Source organism: Carex rostrata, chromosome 31, assembly GCF_964058835.1.
Source record: "Carex rostrata chromosome 31, lpCarRost1.2, whole genome shotgun sequence".
Lineage (NCBI taxonomy): Eukaryota > Viridiplantae > Streptophyta > Magnoliopsida > Poales > Cyperaceae > Carex > Carex rostrata.
The window spans coordinates 5,624,775-5,642,443 of record NC_135948.1 but is presented as its reverse complement, the minus strand read 5'-3'; the positions used below and the strand labels follow the sequence as shown (position 1 = coordinate 5,642,443).

General features: G+C 33.2%; 2 protein-coding genes across 4 annotated transcripts; both read right to left on the bottom strand.

Annotated features, from left to right (window-relative positions):
- Positions 1–1,187: 1,187 nt before the first annotated feature.
- On the bottom strand, positions 1,188–5,511 carry LOC144547526 (Heavy metal transport/detoxification superfamily protein). The gene is made up of 3 exons (XM_078296196.1): positions 5,208–5,511; positions 4,835–4,910; positions 1,188–1,501 (listed from the first exon to the last, which is right to left on the bottom strand). Exons 1-3 carry the CDS (start codon positions 5,418–5,420, stop codon positions 1,374–1,376), a joined length of 417 nt encoding a protein of 138 aa, XP_078152322.1. The 5' UTR covers positions 5,421–5,511; the 3' UTR covers positions 1,188–1,373.
- Positions 5,512–10,730: 5,219 nt separating this feature from the next.
- Positions 10,731–16,342, bottom strand: LOC144547297 (protein MLN51 homolog). Of its 3 annotated transcripts, XM_078295909.1 has the most exons (12): positions 15,665–16,342; positions 14,387–14,492; positions 13,635–13,882; positions 12,834–13,218; positions 12,602–12,722; positions 12,389–12,494; positions 12,104–12,235; positions 11,750–11,802; positions 11,561–11,606; positions 11,273–11,474; positions 11,071–11,156; positions 10,731–10,985 (listed from the first exon to the last, which is right to left on the bottom strand). In XM_078295909.1, the coding sequence occupies exons 1-10, from the start codon at positions 16,180–16,182 to the stop codon at positions 11,447–11,449; spliced, it is 1,743 nt and encodes a 580-aa protein (XP_078152035.1). In that variant the 5' UTR covers positions 16,183–16,342; the 3' UTR covers positions 10,731–10,985; positions 11,071–11,156; positions 11,273–11,446. The 3 variants fall into 3 exon arrangements, with proteins under 3 accessions (XP_078152035.1, XP_078152033.1, XP_078152034.1); XM_078295907.1 differs by having other exon boundaries at positions 12,602–13,218; XM_078295908.1 differs by lacking the exon at positions 11,071–11,156 and having other exon boundaries at positions 12,602–13,218.
- Positions 16,343–17,669: the final 1,327 nt, after the last annotated feature.

The following is a 17,669-nucleotide window of genomic DNA, read 5'->3' as shown; positions in this document are numbered from 1 at the left end:
TTTTTATAATTTTTTTAAAAAATTTTACTATTTTCTACCTATCTAAAAAAATAGTAAAAAATTTCAAAAAAAATGTAAAATTTGGTTTGCAAGTACATATTCATATGGAGATCATGTTGAACGGTTCGAATCGACCGTTAAGATTTTAAAAACTCAAATATTGAGCCGTTACACAGAGGTCTTCTATGCTACGCCTAGCAAATTAGCATTTTCTTTCCATCTTTGCTATCTCTGATTGTGTTCTCTACCAATAACATCTTTGATGGAGATGATTGTGGTCATACAAAATTTTGACCAATGCTAGATATTCTGATGATATGGTGTACTGTTTTTATAGTCGTGTTCTAAAAAACGACAATATGAAATTATTTTAATAGGGATTTCACAAGTCTTGCACGATAGAGAATTTGATAGTGATTTCATAAATCTTGTACAATAGAAATAAAATATATTTAAAAATAATAACACCATAATTCGGCCAATACAACTACTATTCGAACATTTTTGAAGTTATATCCAAACAAATTAAAGATTCAAATTAAAGGGTGATAAACAAAAAACTAATAACAAATCATGGCCAATTCATTATGTAATTATTATCTTCCTCCAAATATACAAAATGCAGAGTACTAATTAGCACTCTAGTATTACAAAATTATAAAATTGAAAAAAAAAACACAACCCATATTATGAATTTATAATGCAACATGAGATGTTATAAATGTAAATCTCAAATATTAGGGTAAATTTCGTCATAGGTCACTAAATTTTGTTATTTGTCACGAATTGGTCACTCAAATTTGATTTGTCTCTTTTTAGTCACTCAACTTTGTTATTTGTCTCAATCAAGTCTCTCTATACTTTTTCATCTAAAATCTTAACGAAATATGCCTATTCCGTTAGTATTTTGGATAGAATATGCTCATTATGTTAATATTTTGAACGGAATGAGCATATTCCGTTAATATTTTGGACGGAATGAGAATATTCCGTTAAGATTTTGGATGAAAGGATATAGAGGAACTTGATTGAGACAAATAATAAAATTGAGTGACTGAAAAAAAAAAAATTAAACTTGAATAATCAATTTGTGACAATTAACAAATTTTAGTGACCTCCAGCGAAATTTTCCTCAAATATTAATAATGCTGATGCTACTTCAATTATATAGAACCAAGCGCAACAAGTCAAAGAAACAAAAAGATGGATTTGACATGAGGTCATTTCATACAAAGACTTTCCATTAAAAAACATGGAGAAAAAAAAATATGAAAACAATGTCACAGGTCTGTCAGATGCTGTCATGGCTCTCAGTAATTTATATAGAGCCAAAATATCATGGTTGATGCATGACGTTTCATATGAATTAAGAATTATACAGGTGGGACCCACAACTCAGCAAGTTTGACCTTGGAAATGCTCTCAAGCACCTCAAATGGTGTAATGTCTCCAATCACTACCACCTTCTTGCTCTCCAAATCCACCTCAAATGATGTCACCCCTACATTTCCATGAAAAATATATGACAAAAAAATCAAAATCATTCTCTTATACAATACCGTTATTTCTCTTTATTAAACAATCCATTGCTTTCCACGAATATGTATACATTGAATATTGAGGGGATCAGCCACATTCTTTTTTCTTTTTTGTTTTTGTTTTACAATTTGTCAATCGTAAAATCTAAAACTTAAATTTAAAATCTGAAATTATGAACATTCTATGTTAATCATATTTCATATATATTATCTTAGAAAGATAAAATTAATACAAATTTCACTTTGATGCATTTCTAACAGTACTAAAATTACATTAAATTTGATTGTTAGGCTATTCACATATAAGAACTAATATATCTATAATATTACTTTTCATTTTTTTATTTGATAATTTTTTAAAATTCATCATCAAGACTGTCAAAATAACCATTATCAAGTAATCCCTCTTCTTATTATTTACATGTTTAAACTTCAACTTCATATATTGCTCCAATATATTAAGACCTAGATTATTTGTCCATAACATGCCTAATTTAAGAGCATCACCATCAAGCATACATACCAATTATAAATACTTAATTGGCAATAACACTTACACTTACAAGAATGTAGTAAAGTAACATTAAAAGGTATAATGTTTAAAGGTATCACGTCAGATTGTAATTAATAATTGTAGAGAAGTCTTACTGAAAAAAATTGAGAAGTAAAACTGAAATGTCTTAAATGGAGATAGTATAAAATTTATTAAAAATATATATATAACAATTATTGATGTGAAAAAATTGTCTTTGATTCACTGACAAAGGCGCATAACTCCTATGTGAGAGATCATGTGTTCGAAATCCACAAAATGAAAATTTTCTCTATATTAATACATAAATGTCTAAAATGCATTTGGGTGGTTTGAACTCCAATCCATATTTCAAAAAAAAAAAAACAATTATTTGATGTGACAAAAGATTATCTTTTATAATTTTATAATTGAATATTCTCAAATAAGATTACAATGATAAAGCTCAGTGAAAATTTAAAGACGAGAATACGCTTCTATCTTTTTGTTTCCTCTTTAATCTTCAAATTCAAATCATTTAAATACTAATCAAATAATTAGAAATTAACGACTTAGGGGTTTTCATTTAATTTTCATTTTTTTTAAGATTGCATCAAATATTAAACACATGATAGATTAATGATTAAAAACAGTTATAATAATAATTTTCAAAAATCGATGAATTTTTTACTTTGTCAAATGTTTGATAAACTAAAATTAATAATAATTTTCAAAAAATCGATGATTTTTTTTACTTTGTCAAATGTTTGATAAACTAAAATTCAATGCATTCCATTCCAAATGACAATAGCAACTAAATATTTCCTTTTTCCTAAATAAAAATCTAAATATTTCCTCATGGAAAGTTGGTGGAATAAAAACGATTCCTCAAAAAATGTGCTTGTTGACATATAGTGTACCTTTTTTTTTTTTTTTTTTTGAGTCGAATGCCCTTAGGCTACATATAGTGTACTCTCTCTCAAAATAAAAAAAAAAACATATAGTGTACTTTGGGTAAACAGAACACGTGATTGGAACTCACAAGTCAAGTAATCATACAAAAAAGAAAGCTTCTCACATCCCGATAAAGTTAGATTACTTACGGAGTTCAGATACATTTTTCCAAATTTCTTATTTTCAAAATATTTTAAATTAACTCATAGAAAGGTAAGGAAATTTTTATTTGTAGAAATTATAAAATTTAGATGTATGAAATAGATAGAGTGCCTCGTTTTTAACTAATATAGTAAGATCATAGGCAGGAAAAATGATCAAACTATTTATGAGTCGGAGGCATTGATCAAGATATATAATCTTAATCAATACCTCCGATCTATAAATAGTTGGATGAATGTGGTACTATTATTACAAATTTTAACTGTTTTAAAAAATAAAATAAAAAAGATGGATCTTGATCAATGCCTCCGATTTATAAATAGTTTGATCATTCTCATTACCTGCGACCTTATTAGCTTGTTGTTTTACTATAATTGTATTTTGGTGGCTTGTTAAACGCAAAACCTTTGTGTTTTGCTCTGCGTTAGTTAGTACTTTATAATTTCTTTTAGTTGAGCTTTGAACTCTACTTTCTTGTAAGTTAACTATGATTTCATGCTAATAAAATCGGCAATTTGTCTTTTATAAAAAAAAAATCGGTATTTTATTTATTTTAGAATATGATGTACTTTTATTACTAACAGGTGTTTAGATTTGGTCAGTAAAAATTCTATTGAGGAATCACCACTACGAAATGACATATAATTTCTGTAAAAAAATTATTTCGGTAAGTCCGAGTTAGTAAATTGATTTGACAATCTCTGTACTAGATTATGAAAAAAAAAAAAAAAAGACTGTAAGAATGCCATCTGAAAAAAAAATTGTATATTGTCAGAGAAAATGGATAAACTTGGATCATGTGGACATGGGCCTCGTTGGAACAAAGCAAAGGTAACTTCAAAGCCCAAGAATAAAACCAAATATTTGTATCTTAAAAATTTATTGATAATTTGCTGTGCTGTCATGATTTACAGAAGGGCATTTTTCATTCATTCTTTTTTATAGAATTATTGCATTTACTAAAACAAAAAATCCAGTGTAGCTAAATCCTATCATATGATTATTTTAGAAACGTAAAGAAGTTTTTCATTCTAATAAAATTTGGGCTTAAACTAATTAAATTGAAAATCTCTTAATTTATGTTTCTCTGTTTCTAGAGATAGAATCCTATATTTATTTTTTATTTTTTTCTAAGGTCGGTTGGTGGTTACCTACCAACATATGTATTTAAAGAAAGAATTGAAATCAATGTACAAGCTTTAAAATAAAATAAAGTTGAATAGGAAAATAAACCAACCAAAAATAAATAGCAACTAACATTACTGTACTACCAACCTAATACTACTGTTAAAGCACTATCAACAAGATCAAGTTCACAAAAAGGGAAAAGATGGTACTAAATAGGTAAGTCTGAAAAGCAATAGAAAAGAAACTAGTAGGCTCTGGTTTGTTAAACTTCTTATTATTACTATTATTGTTTTTGGTATTGGTTTGTTAAATAAACTGAACAGAAGGAAACAGAAGTAAGAAAAAAGGACTATTTTGAAATAACTTATTATATTATCCATCTGTGTAAACCTTAAAAAGATTTTTTTAATAAGTTTCTCTTAATAGGGTCTACCCTGTCCCTACTATTTCAAACAAATATATTATATTAATTTTTTGGAGATAGAAAAAGAAATTCAAGATGAGGGGGAAAAAAAAACATAATCTCTTTAGGGGACCATACCTTCCATCTTTGAAATGTGCTTTTGAACCTTCCTAGCGCAACCATTGCAATGCATATTAACCTTTAATTCCACTGTCTGTTATTAGAAAACAAAAGGTTGCTTTTATTGTGTTGTAAATAATAAAAAGGGAAGTTTATAGAACATTGCATAAACGAAAGAGATTAAAAATTTGCTTGTACATATATTTCATTTCTCATGAAATGAATACGATTCAAAACAAAAAGAAAAGCAGAAAGAACACAACCTTCAATCATTGGTTAACAGAGAGAAAAATCCAAACATATATTTATAATAGTACTGATATATATTGCTTAGAAAACAGAGTAATGTCTTAATATTATCTTCATAGTATACTAACAAAGAAGCATGTACCTTTGGTTCCAAGTGAAATGCCAAAGTCTTGGTACCATCAACTATATCTCTTAATTTTAAAACTTGATCCAAATGGCTTGCAATCAATGCTTTTCTCTCTAACACCTTCTCTTCTTCTTCACCATGTACCATAGAATTTGTGCACATGCAACAATTTGGAGGGATTGAAAGAGAGAAGCACTCTAAAACTCTATCAAAATGAAGCCTCCCCATCTTAATTTCTTACAAGTACAGTTTGATGAGGAGCGAATATCTCATTAATTGCCAAGGGATGGAGGGAAGAAATATGTTGATATTTCACATATGGGCTAGTAGAGCTAGCAGCTTCGTCGCTTGCATACATGTGATGTATTAAATAAATAAATGGTTTTTTGCACCGAACCCCAAAAAAGGATCGACCTTAGTGGGCTTATCCACTGCAATGTAAAATTATTGCATCCATATATAATTATATATGCTTACATATTAATAGTTATGGGCATTTGGAAAATTAATGAACACATATGTTGTATGAATACATATACGGTATCATATTGGACACGATACCGTATTACCATAATTATTAATATAAATTACATAAAATAGTCTAGTACAGCAGCTAAGAGTTTTGAGTCTCAACTAATAAAATATGGGTTCAATTCAGGCAAAGAGCAATTTTTTTTGGGAATTCAGATATGACGTGTCAGCCTGCAAATCAGGGGCATATCAGAGATTGTATCGTATCGGTGATGTATTGACGTGTACCAATATCCAATACCTATACAAAATCCTATATAGAGTATCAGGATAACATAGATGATCTATGAACACTAAACATAATTTATGTAATTTGATTGTGAACAGAGCAAACAAATAGTACAAAAAATATACTTATCTGTTTTATTTATAGATATTTGATAAATTAATCCATATGTAAATATTAGGTGGATATAAAAATGAAAAAATAGGTAGGCACCTAAATGAATACAAGTAATTGAACTATGAAGATGGATGCATATTAGAAAATAAGCATTTTGGAACAATAAAAAATTTAAATAGCTAAACTAATAATAACTTTACGTATAATAGTTGATATTCCAACTGATAATAAATATATAGAATATATCATTAGTTCGCAAAAAAGAAAGAAAAAATTTAGATGCACTTAGAAATTTTGATAATTTGAATATCTGTATCTTTGTATAAATTATATGTTTTTTGTGTCACATACAAATGCGAATGATTTTACATTTATGGATAATTTATTTACATATAATTACTCAAAAAGGGAGCTTAGAACAAATAATATTATTGGGAGTGTTCAATCCTGAAATATGGAAATGCCAAAAAAATTATGTTGTGTTAGTTTCTTTTAGATATTCAACCTCTATTTTAACATGTATTCATTTCACTAAAATAAAAGGAACAATCCATAACATAGAGGTAATCGAGTACTAAATTAATATATGAGTACAAATATTTTAAATATTAGAACAATTAATCTATAATCTATAAAATTATCTATTAATTAATATATTAGCTCTACAAATGGGGCTAATAATAATAGCAAATGTTAAATAGTTAACATTGTAGGGAACAGTAGCGAGAATACTAGAGTCAAAATTTGTTGACAAGAGACAAGTGTTATGAGACCCCATGTGAGTGCCAATGAGGCTATAACAGTTGATACTCTACGCATTTATTGAGATTAAAAAATGCAAGAAAACAATCAGGGCACTCCTGATTGGTCCATGAGATCTACAAGGTTTTCACACAAGACTTTCAAGAAGATTTAATACCATAAAAGGGGCTGCAGGAGAAAGTTTATTTAATTAACTACAAGTTTGGATAAGCCACAAATATGATCACTCTCTTTGGCGTTTACCAGATTATTTTTTTCTTTTTCTTTTTCTTTTTAACTTGATTGAATTCCACCGCCCATGTTGTAAAATACTTGATCTACTTGCAACTTAAATATTAAACAGTTAGCTTGCTCAAGTTTTCATCTTACAAGTATTGTCTAATATTATTTTTGGCCACCTTTTTAAAAAATAGTGAGATATACAAATTAAAATTAGTAAATATAGTTTCTAATATTTTAAGTACATATTATGTATAAGCAGGAACAAAGTTAGACTTTCAAATTATAAGAATCAAATATGAATGAGAATCAGTTCTGTAAAATTTTCATACTAAAAATAGAAGTCAATTTTACATCATTCATAATATTTTATTCTAAATTATATAGTAAAAACATATATAAATAAATCAGGACAAATTGATCCTCATTCATTGTCCGAATCAAACTTAACCAAGTTCGAGTTCGAGATCGAACCAATTTCGAACCAAGCCAGTTCGAAATTGAAGCAGAGTTTTGAATTGAAAATAAGAGTTTGAGTTTGATTTGGTGTAAATTGAACTAGTTTGATTTGATTCGTTAATAGTTTGAATTGAGCTGAATCGGAGAAGAATCAAAAGAGTGGGGAGGTTTCAGACTGAGCCAGACCAATTTCGAACCGAGTCAGATCCAGTTCGAGCTCGAGTTCAAGTTCAAACCAATTTCGAACTGAACTAATTTGATTTGTTTTAGAATAAACTTCAATCGAGTGAATTAATTATGATTTTTTTTTCAAATGAAACTCAATCGAATCACAAACTACAAACTTTTTTGCCAGCTCTATACATGCATGCATGCATCAGCCCCCGGTACCAAGTATTGTCTAATATTTTTTTGGCCAGCTTTTCTTTTTAAATAATAAATAGTCAGATGTACATTTACAATTAGTAAATATAGTTTTCAATATTTAAGTGCATATTTATATAACAGTTAGGAATGCATTTTAATTAAAAATGATTTGAACAATGAGTATTAAATATTAAAATAACAAATTTGTGCTATTGTCGTTGTTGTGGATGTTACTAGTATAATCGTAATATTTAAAATAAGGTGATATAAGATGCCTTCTAAAATTACTATGAGTATAATGGTCACCTAATCCAACAAACAGCATTAAATTAATTGTTTATAACACAATTATTGGAGTCCACTGTGATTATACTGATTACCTAATTTTTCAAAAAAAAAAGTTAAAAAAAAAAAAACACTACAGATCACATCATCAATCAGCCAAAGGCCCCAGTTGAGCACTCGATCGGCTGACAAAACACCGAAAGTAGACCTTAATTTTGATAATCAAAACCAAATGGCATGTTACACCAATAACCAAAATTCTTGAAAATGACCCTAAGAAAATATTATTGTTTCTCTACCTCATGTTATTGATAACCAATTTTCTAAAGGTGATGACTTCAGAGTTGCACCACCGGCCCTTCAAAATATAAATCATGAAATAAAATACGGTGGAGATATTGAGAATTAACTTTTTGTCTAATGAAAAAGCAATGTTCTCCATGTGAGAGGTCACACGTTTAAAATCCGAATAAAAGAATATCTTGTGAATATTAAATAGTTAGATGGCTTGATTCTAATCTTTACTCAAAAAAAAAAATATAAGATGAAGATTAACTCATGAACATGAACAAGATTTTTAGTGCAAGGAGACCGAAAAATCGGCCTCATGGTTCAATACATGATTTGGATAGTGATATTCACTTTGAAATTTGTGTGAAAAATTAAAATTATAAATCACTTCCTGTATTTAAATAAATCACGCATATGAATCTAGACACAGGTCAAACGGTTCAGATCGAACATCATACCAAATTTGGCCTGAGGCCCCTCGATCTGGCTCCTTTGTTCCCTTGATATTAAGGTGTTTTTTTTTTTTCTTTTTTTCTTTTTTCTTTCGATGAACCTGGCTAATATTTCCTGGCAATGATTAAATAGCAAATACATATATTAAAGTACCATTTTAGGTGATTAAAAGTCTTCAGCTAATCACATTTGTTAATTAAATAATCAAAACTACCACTTTTCTTCTTTGTAAGTATAAGCAATGAGATGTATCTTGCACGTTAGAAGATGATAAAAAGTTCTAGATAATCCAACAAGAGCCAACTAAGGAAAGCATCTAAAAAGTTTACATGCGTTGAAATTTTGTACTCGCCTTTTTTTCTCTATGAAGAAAGTGCATTGTGATGCACAAAAATTTCATCCCGATCTATATATATTGATTAGGTCAATTACATCATTTTCAATCCATGGGTTTCGTGGATTTTATAGATTTCAATAACTAACAAAAATATGATATGATAACAAGTTAGATAGTTTCAATTTAATTATATATAAAACTAAATTAAAACTTTGAAGTTATAGAGAATCTATTTTCCTTGTTGGAAGTAAAATTTATCTATGCTTGTTATACTGAGTTGGGTTGTATCCAATATTTTTAGTACAAGCTGCACTAAAAAAATATATTTTCCGAGTAAATCAAATACGACCTACATCTAATGAAATTATATAAAATGTAAACTACAGTTTCTCAAATCCAATTATTCGGGTCAATCAAATTGCTTACATCCCTGACAATTGAACCCCTCGACTCCCTTAAGCTCAACATATTTGAGATTATCAAAATTATATTATTTTACTGTTTCTCGATTTATTTCAGCTCATTCTTATTTATTTCTCTAAAGAATGCCGCTGGTAGATCTGAAATGATCATTTTCGGTTGAGGGCGGGGGGCGGGCGAGTTTGGTTCAACTCACCTCCATTTTCAGAAGAATTGGAGACAACCCTGACTCAAATGGAGCTAGGGAAAATCGCATTAGATATAACCATATTCACAACAAAGCAATATGAACTTCCCATGTCAAAATCTTGAAAGCATGAAAGCAAGAAACAGTTTGCCCGAAACGGAGAGGATCCAAACCAGAGATTATTCTCTAGAAAGGTGAAACAACTTAAGATGTGGTGGCGGCATAAAGTACTCCACAGTACTGTGGCCAGCACAGCTGAGCCTGAGGGGCCTCCATTTTGTGCCTGATAGGTTACTTCGAGACAATAAGTGGGACCATCTATTATTTGAGAGAAAATACCCCACCAAAAACAGAATACTAGGCATACTTCAGGGGCATCAACATCAACCTCATATTGCCTGCGGGTTTCCTCTCAAAAAAAAAAAAAAAACATCAACCTCATATGACAAGTGACATGCTAGATTTGTGTGCTAGATTTGCTGGTCTAATAGTCTTAGTTCTCCATTGTGTTTGTTTCCCACTTTTAAGTATCACCACGAATTTATTTAGACATGACTAGACTTGGCAGCTACCTTACGTTGGTTATACCAGGTGTTTTCTTTTTCCATTGAACAAATGCTGTGCATATGAATTTATGAATTTTCATACCAGTAAACCGACTATGAAATACTTGATGTTTGCGCTGTTTAGGAACTTGGTTTTGTATTGGGTCAAAATAGTATAAGAATGTTAACCAGGTGCGTCTTCTGAAAATAATTAATGTTTGCACTGTTTAGGAACTATGGTTTTGCATAATTAGATAGGTGAGGTACACCACAGAAAAAGATACATAAAACGATCAGATGCACTACAGACACATAAGCACAAGGCGATAGTACCATAACATGACATCGGCACAAGCTGCTTTTACTGGCATACTGCTTTATCTATCCAATAATAACATAAGACTAGAAGATAAATTAAAACATAACAGCAACATATACGAACAAACAAAATGCACCGTCTACTGGCAAATAATCACTTCCATAAACAAAAGAAAAACATAAAAACAAACAAATGGGAACTAATGCTCTTCACCTCCCATCTTTTTAATAAATAACCCTGCCTAACTACTACCTCTTGAACCTCCATTACTACAATCTACATTGAGAGGAAAAAAGTAAACTCCAATTAGTTAAAAAAACTTAGTTTCTTAAATAGAGAAAAAAGAGCACAAGAGAATCACCATAGTTCAAATAAGAGAAGACAACCAACCCCAAAAAATATGGTCTTTTTTCTTTTTTGTTTGATTATATAGCAAGGATTCATAACCTGTCCAAGAAAGTTATAGTACAAAAAACAAAACAGAAATCAGTTAGTATACAATACAAGTAAACTCAACTACAACATAAACAAAAGTAAAAAGGAAATAGGTCAAAGAAAAATACCTGGTATGGGAGATGTAAAGCAACCCAAAAATGGCTCTCCAGAACAAATATCTGGAGGGACCATTGAGGGGCATTTTGGGGAAATGAATTTGGTAGCAACACACGGAGCTGTCAAAGCAATACCATTGCAGCTTCTAATAGATTCATACAGATATTGATATCTACATAAATGTCTCATTGCCCAAAGTTCATCTCTGAGTATCTGCTTGTATGAATTAAAGGAGAACAAAAGTTAGAAAAATAAAACTTCATTAAGATGCAAGGGTAATTTAGACATTTTGCACTTGCCTACGAGGCTTATTCTGGCGTTGTCCTGGTTCTTCTGTTGGTACTTCTGCAAAACATATGAATAGCATAATTAACTTAAAAAGAAGGTAAAAATCTGCCCAAAAACTACTTGGAAAAAAAACTCAAACAGCACCTAACAGTGTGCTGTAAGGTAATTCAAGGATCAGTTTACTGTATCAATTTACTTACCCGGCTTCTGAGAAGATTTACTCCCATCTGACGATTTAGCTGCACCGGTTTCTCTGTATCAAACGATTCAAACCAAGATGAAAAGCAAGAATATTGTAAACAAAAAAAGGTAGAAAGACAAGAATAGCAAAAGTACTTAGACACATCCATTCTATGTAAATGAGTTGCAGGGCATGGAAGAAATTACTTGTACTGTCCACAGGCATAATTGAATGACCATTTGTTTGTTGGACCAATATGAAAGGTAACCTTTGCAGGTGCATATAATGGACATTTAAGCTATGCCGTGGACATGCCAAAAAAACAACAATAAATATTAAGGTAACGTAGTAATAGCAGAAAAGGAACACAAACCGGACAGGAGCAGAGGAAGAGATCTGAGACGAAGGGCGAGGGGCATTATTGTAATATCCACCATCAAGTGCTATGTAAGGGGGGCCATAAGAACCACCTATTGACCCAGCTGCTCCTGCTAACACTGGTACCCTATCATAGAGATTTAAAAAGAAATGAAAACCGATTAAAGATCTTAGTTCGGGTCTGTATATCCTTGTGTTATTCATCAGAGCGATTTCATTTATTAGTATGGAGACAACTGGGTATTTAATTGGGCTACCAAATAACGGAATTAATTCTTACCAGGTCATTTCAGAATTGTTAAAGCCAAGCTGAGATTGAGGAACATATCCTGGAAGAGCCATGCCTACACCAGGTACACCATGGTGTTGTCCGCTAAATTGCATAACTATACCACAAGAAAATGAAATATGCTTCAGCATTGTTGTTTATCAAAACATCTTAACTTTTCAGAATATGGAAGACTACACAAGAGTCAAGTCAAGTAGAACAAACCTGGCAAGAGGGCAGATGTCCCAGGAAACCCCTGCTCGCCATGTGGCACGCTCATGGGTCCTGTTGTGCCAATCACTGGAGCCCCACCATATATAAGTTGACCCGTACCAGGGGCCTTTCCCTTTGAGGCAGAAATACCCGGTTTCAGTTTATTAGTCGGTGAAACACTACTGGCTCTGTCCTCACCCAAGCCAGAACTAGAACCAGATCCTGGTTGCAGAGAAGCTGATACCTGCCTGTGTTGAGCCATTGAGGTTGGTGCCTGAGAAGAAACCCTTGAAATCTGACTATCAGTTCCCATCACTCCCCTCCCTTGAACCCTCACGGCAGTAGTAGTAGCACTATTAGGTGCTAATGTTGAACCCACTGCAACTGATTTACCCCGGTTATCTTGCGTATCACGTCTCACACCAGATGAGAGATCTTGATTGCTGTTGGATGAGTTGGAGGGATAGAAAGGAGGAGAGGCTGAGTTTAAGCTTGAAGAGAAGGTTTGCTTCTTAGGCAGTGAAGAGGAGAGGGCGTTTGAGGTTTGGGCTTGAGAGTGCTGTCTTGTATTAGTACCAGTACTTGTAGCACTTGGGTTTGATCCTTGCTCATTGGTTCTTTGTAATATTCTGAAAAGTTAGGTACTGATGAGTATAGCAGCTGTAAGCAAAGACATTTCTATCTTTTTACAACTATGTAACATAATAAAAAGACATTTCTATCCTTGCTCATTGGTTCTTTGTAATCTGCTATTCATGCTTGTTGCCGGGCATGACTGGTACACAAAAGGTACAGCTGAATTGAAAAGGAAATTTAATAACCGCTAAAAGTAACATGGCAGGGAATAAGCGGCATGGAACCAACCAACCAGATACTAAGTCTTACGAACAATCCAATTTTTCCGGGATTAAATAAAAGCTAAAATATGCTGCACTAAGATAACAAGCCTGTGACATTTGTGAGCAGCACTAGCTGCTGTTTTCTCATAGCCAGCAATGAACAAAAGGAATATAAAATAACCAGAAAAAAAAATATGAAGACTCACTGTTTCTCTTGAGGTGGTTGGTTCCTAGGATTATTTCTGTTAACCGGCTCGTACCGTCTCTGCCCCCTCCCACGCACTGATCTAGTTGATTTACTATGGGTTTGACCATCATCATAGTATGGACGGGACCCACGGCCCCCTCTGGGATAACTGCCACCACGGTCCCCGCCACCTCCAACCCGGCGCGGGCCACGGCCACCACTTCCACCTCTGCCTCTGAATCGGCCTCTTGTTGGTCTTCTCCTATCCTGTATTATACACAGTATGACACAATAAACAAGCTAGGAAAATGAAAAGCACTCATCCTTTGAGCACCTCTACTAAATCTTGAAATACCAACTAGACCCCTAGATGTTAAAAATATTGTCTAGAACTCTCTTTCACCCTTCTTAGTTTCAGGAGAGTTGAGGGTACTTCCAAGAAAACTTGCTCTGCAATCTCGCATGTCTACATCCCCAAATTTAGGGGAAGTACAATTTTATCTTGTTAAGGGCTATAAAGGTTAAATCTTACACCCTAAATATCTTATTTATTAAAAAATTGAGGAACATGGTTGATATATCTCATACCATCTTTGTTGTACCCCAAATTGGAGGGTACCTGAGGAATGAAGGCATACAAGTGACTTTTCCTGTATTTTATTCCAGTGCTTGCATATTCACCTATTATAGTACTAATGGTATATAAAAGATTTACTAGAGGCAGATGTAATCTGCCTAAAAGAAAAAAAGAAAAGAAAAAACATTACTTACATCATCGCGACGGGGTTCTTGGATAGTCATTTCCTCAAATCGATCATGCACCCAGGCTCTTTCATCCTTTGGGTTCCATATCTTCCTCCCACCAGCATACATGCGCCTGATTTATATAATAAAAACGTTTCATGTTATTCTCTTTTCTTTTAAAAAACAAAATCACTGTTTAGAGTATCTATCGGCAATAGCAAGAACCATTATTTAAATTTGTAAAATGCAAAATATCGGCATATACGCCAAATAATGGTTGCATAAATCCAATGCAAATATAACTTTATCTATAGGGATCCTTTGCAAAATGTAAGGTAAGAAAAGGCAGGAATTTGAGTCCCAAATTAACATGAACCCACTTTATGGCTCACTATAATTCAAATTCTATCATATTGAAAGAAAAGGTTTCATTGATTATTAAAATATCGTCTAGTCCATAGTTTTACATCATTAAAAAAAGATTAATGAATGCCACATGGGATGGATAGAAGGTTAATTAGCATTTTAGAAATTTTTAATAGGTCATTAGCACAACATTTTTGGGCATTAACTTCCCTTCCCTCTTTTTTGGTACAACCACAACCCAAATTCCAAGAAGACTTCCATTCTATTTGACATCTGGGTTCTGAATGACATTAGGTCTGGAGTATCTATGATTACACCCAAATAATAAAATGCTACAATCTCGAATTAAATTGTAAATCAAACCTTAAAAGTTGTTTACAAGGACTAACGCTAATATCAAAGAGGAAGTAATTCCATTTAATCTGGATTCTGAATACCATTGAGCCTGGAGTTTCTATGCTTAACCGGAATAATAAAAGGCTACTTGAATTAAAATTGTAAATCCAACTATGGGGTTCTTTCAAGAACTAAGGCCTGGAGTTTCTATGCTTAACCGGAAAAACAGAAGGCTACTTGAATTAAAATTGTAAATCCAACTATTGGGTTCTTTCGAGAATGAAGGCCTGCAATTTCTATGCTTACCCGGAAAAATAGAAGGCTATGCTTTGAATTAAAATTGTAAATCCAACTATGGAATTTTTTCACGAACTAAGGCCTTGAATTAAAATTGTAAATCCAACTATGGGGTTCTTACAAGAACTATGACCTGGAGTTTCTATGCTTACACGGAAAAATAGAAGGCTACTTTCTTGAATTAAATTTGTAAATCCAACTATGGGGTTCTTTCAAGAACTAAGACCAAATTCAATTCTCATTTCCTGTCAAAAAAAAAAAAAAACACTAACCCAAAACAGAGCAAATAAAAAGATATTCATATACCTGCGACGGCCTCCTCCTCCTCCTCGACCATTCTCTTGAAAACGATCATCATGCATGTAAAAAGCGCCACTGGTAGGCACAGCATATGGCTCATTCTCTTTCTTCTCCCCTTCCTTATTCTCTTCATCTTTATTCTCTTCTTTATTCCCTTCCTTATTCTCCCCTTCTAATTCACCTTGCCGCGTTTCCTCCAAAACTTCGTTTCCGTTCACTTCCTCCAAGTCCTCTTCGAACTCTTCTCCCAATTCATCGTATTCCTCTTCCTCTTCATCGTAATCATCCACGTCGTCGTCGTACACCTCAGCGCCTCCCTGACCATCGGAATCCCCGTCCGATCGGGCGCTCCTGGACATCATTGATTCGTTCTTCTTCGAAGAAACATCTTCTTCTCCGACGTCGGAATCCTCTTCGTCGTCGCTTGCTGCATCCCTCCGCCGCATAGCCGGAAGCGGCTTGTCCTCGGGGTCAGTCTCATATTCATCCACTTTTTCATCAGCCTCGTTCGCATTCGACGACATGGTTGGATCAAACGGAATTAGGGATTGGATCAATGGATCTAGGGTTTTTGAAGAGGGATGAGACGACCTTTTCTCTTTCCTGAAAGTGGTCGAGAATGGAGGATAGCTTGGATTGGGCGCACCTGACTCTGAATAAACCCGGGCTACAGATTAATCCGTACTCTATATCACCGAGGTTCGGGCCCCACATGTTGGTTTAATACGGTGTTTCATACGTCGGTGTTTGGTGACTCTTAGTAATATATTTACTGAATTACTGTATAGACATCATATACCAGCATGGACAATATTTGTTGACGCGGCAAGATAATGGGTCCACAACTATATAACCTACAGTCTACAGACATCTCTTTTTTTTTTAAAAGCTGATAGAAGCTATCAGTAAGGGAAGAAGAAGAAAAAAAAAAAAAAAAAAGCTAACAATTAACAACTAATCAGCAATTCTGAAGCCATAATATAGCTTCCTTGACAGCCCGATCAGCAGCTCTTCGAGGATCCACTATGCATCCGTCAAAAATCTTGTTGTTGTGTTCTCTCCACAGAATCCAACAAGCTGAGAAGAAAAACACACCCCAGATCCGCCTCGAAACGTGCCGCTTGCATGCTTGCCATGATCTGATAACTACCTCTTGCACTGATGACCCCCTGTGTACAATATCATACCCCAGCATCATGCCTAGTGATCTCCAGAACATCAATGCATAATTGCATTCAAAGAAAATATGCAAAGCTGTTTCGAGTGAACAATCCTGACATAGTTCACATCTTAACTCGCAATGAAAGCCTCTAGAATCTAGTACATCATGTGTTAGTAGCTTGCCTTTCAAGAACAGTAGGACAAAAACCTTTACAGAAGGTGGCAATTTGAGTCACCAAGTGAAGTGAAACCGCCAACACAATTTACCTCCACTAATTACCACCCTGTAGAAGGAATTTGCCGAATATTCATGATTAGAACTCCATCTCCATAAACACTTGTCCTGTGTTGAGTTCCGTATAGTAATGTGATGGGGAAGCCCCTGACTTGCAGCTTTCTCCAAAGACCAGTTTCGATTCGATGCTAATGGGACAAACAGTGAAGCCATGGTTGGGTAAGTCCATGAATCAAACCAATAAGAAATATCACAACCTGTGCCCACATTCCACTTGGTACTCCAATCAAATAGGGGTCTGATTTTGATTAATTGATTCCAGAAAAAAGACCCTTTAATCATCCAAATTCTATGTGTCTGATGCCTTGAATTTATTGACCTTATTGCCCTTGCAGTTTGACTCCAAAGGGAATTTGGATGCCTATATAGGCGCCACCACCATCGAAGAAGAAGTGACCAATTCCTTATATGTAAATTAGCCCCTCCCATCCCCCCATTCTCTTTTGGAAGGCACACCTCATACCAATTAAGAAGAGAAACCCCTTTCTTAGTCTCAGAATGTCCCCATAAAAAACGTCTCCGAATTTTATCTAATCTGTTCAAAATCCACTTAGG

Bases quoted from the DNA above. Each gene is read 5' to 3' on its own strand.
- LOC144547526 (XM_078296196.1), bottom strand. From the start codon at position 5,420: ATGGGGAGGCTTCATTTTGATAGAGTTTTAGAGTGCTTCTCTCTTTCA. The intron at 4,911-5,207 runs GTACATGCTTCT...TTCTAATAACAG, and splicing joins CATTTCACTTGGAACCAAAG to ACAGTGGAATTAAAGGTTAA. The intron at 1,502-4,834 runs GTATGGTCCCCT...ATGGAAATGTAG, and splicing joins GCACATTTCAAAGATGGAAG to GGGTGACATCATTTGAGGTG.
- LOC144547297 (XM_078295907.1), bottom strand. From the start codon at position 16,182: ATGTCGTCGAATGCGAACGAGGCTGATGAAAAAGTGGATGAATATGAG. The intron at 13,883-14,386 runs GTAAGTAATGTT...TGTATAATACAG, and splicing joins AAGAACCCCGTCGCGATGAT to GATAGGAGAAGACCAACAAG. The intron at 11,475-11,560 runs GCAAGTGCAAAA...TCATACAAGCAG, and splicing joins CGCCAGAATAAGCCTCGTAG to ATACTCAGAGATGAACTTTG.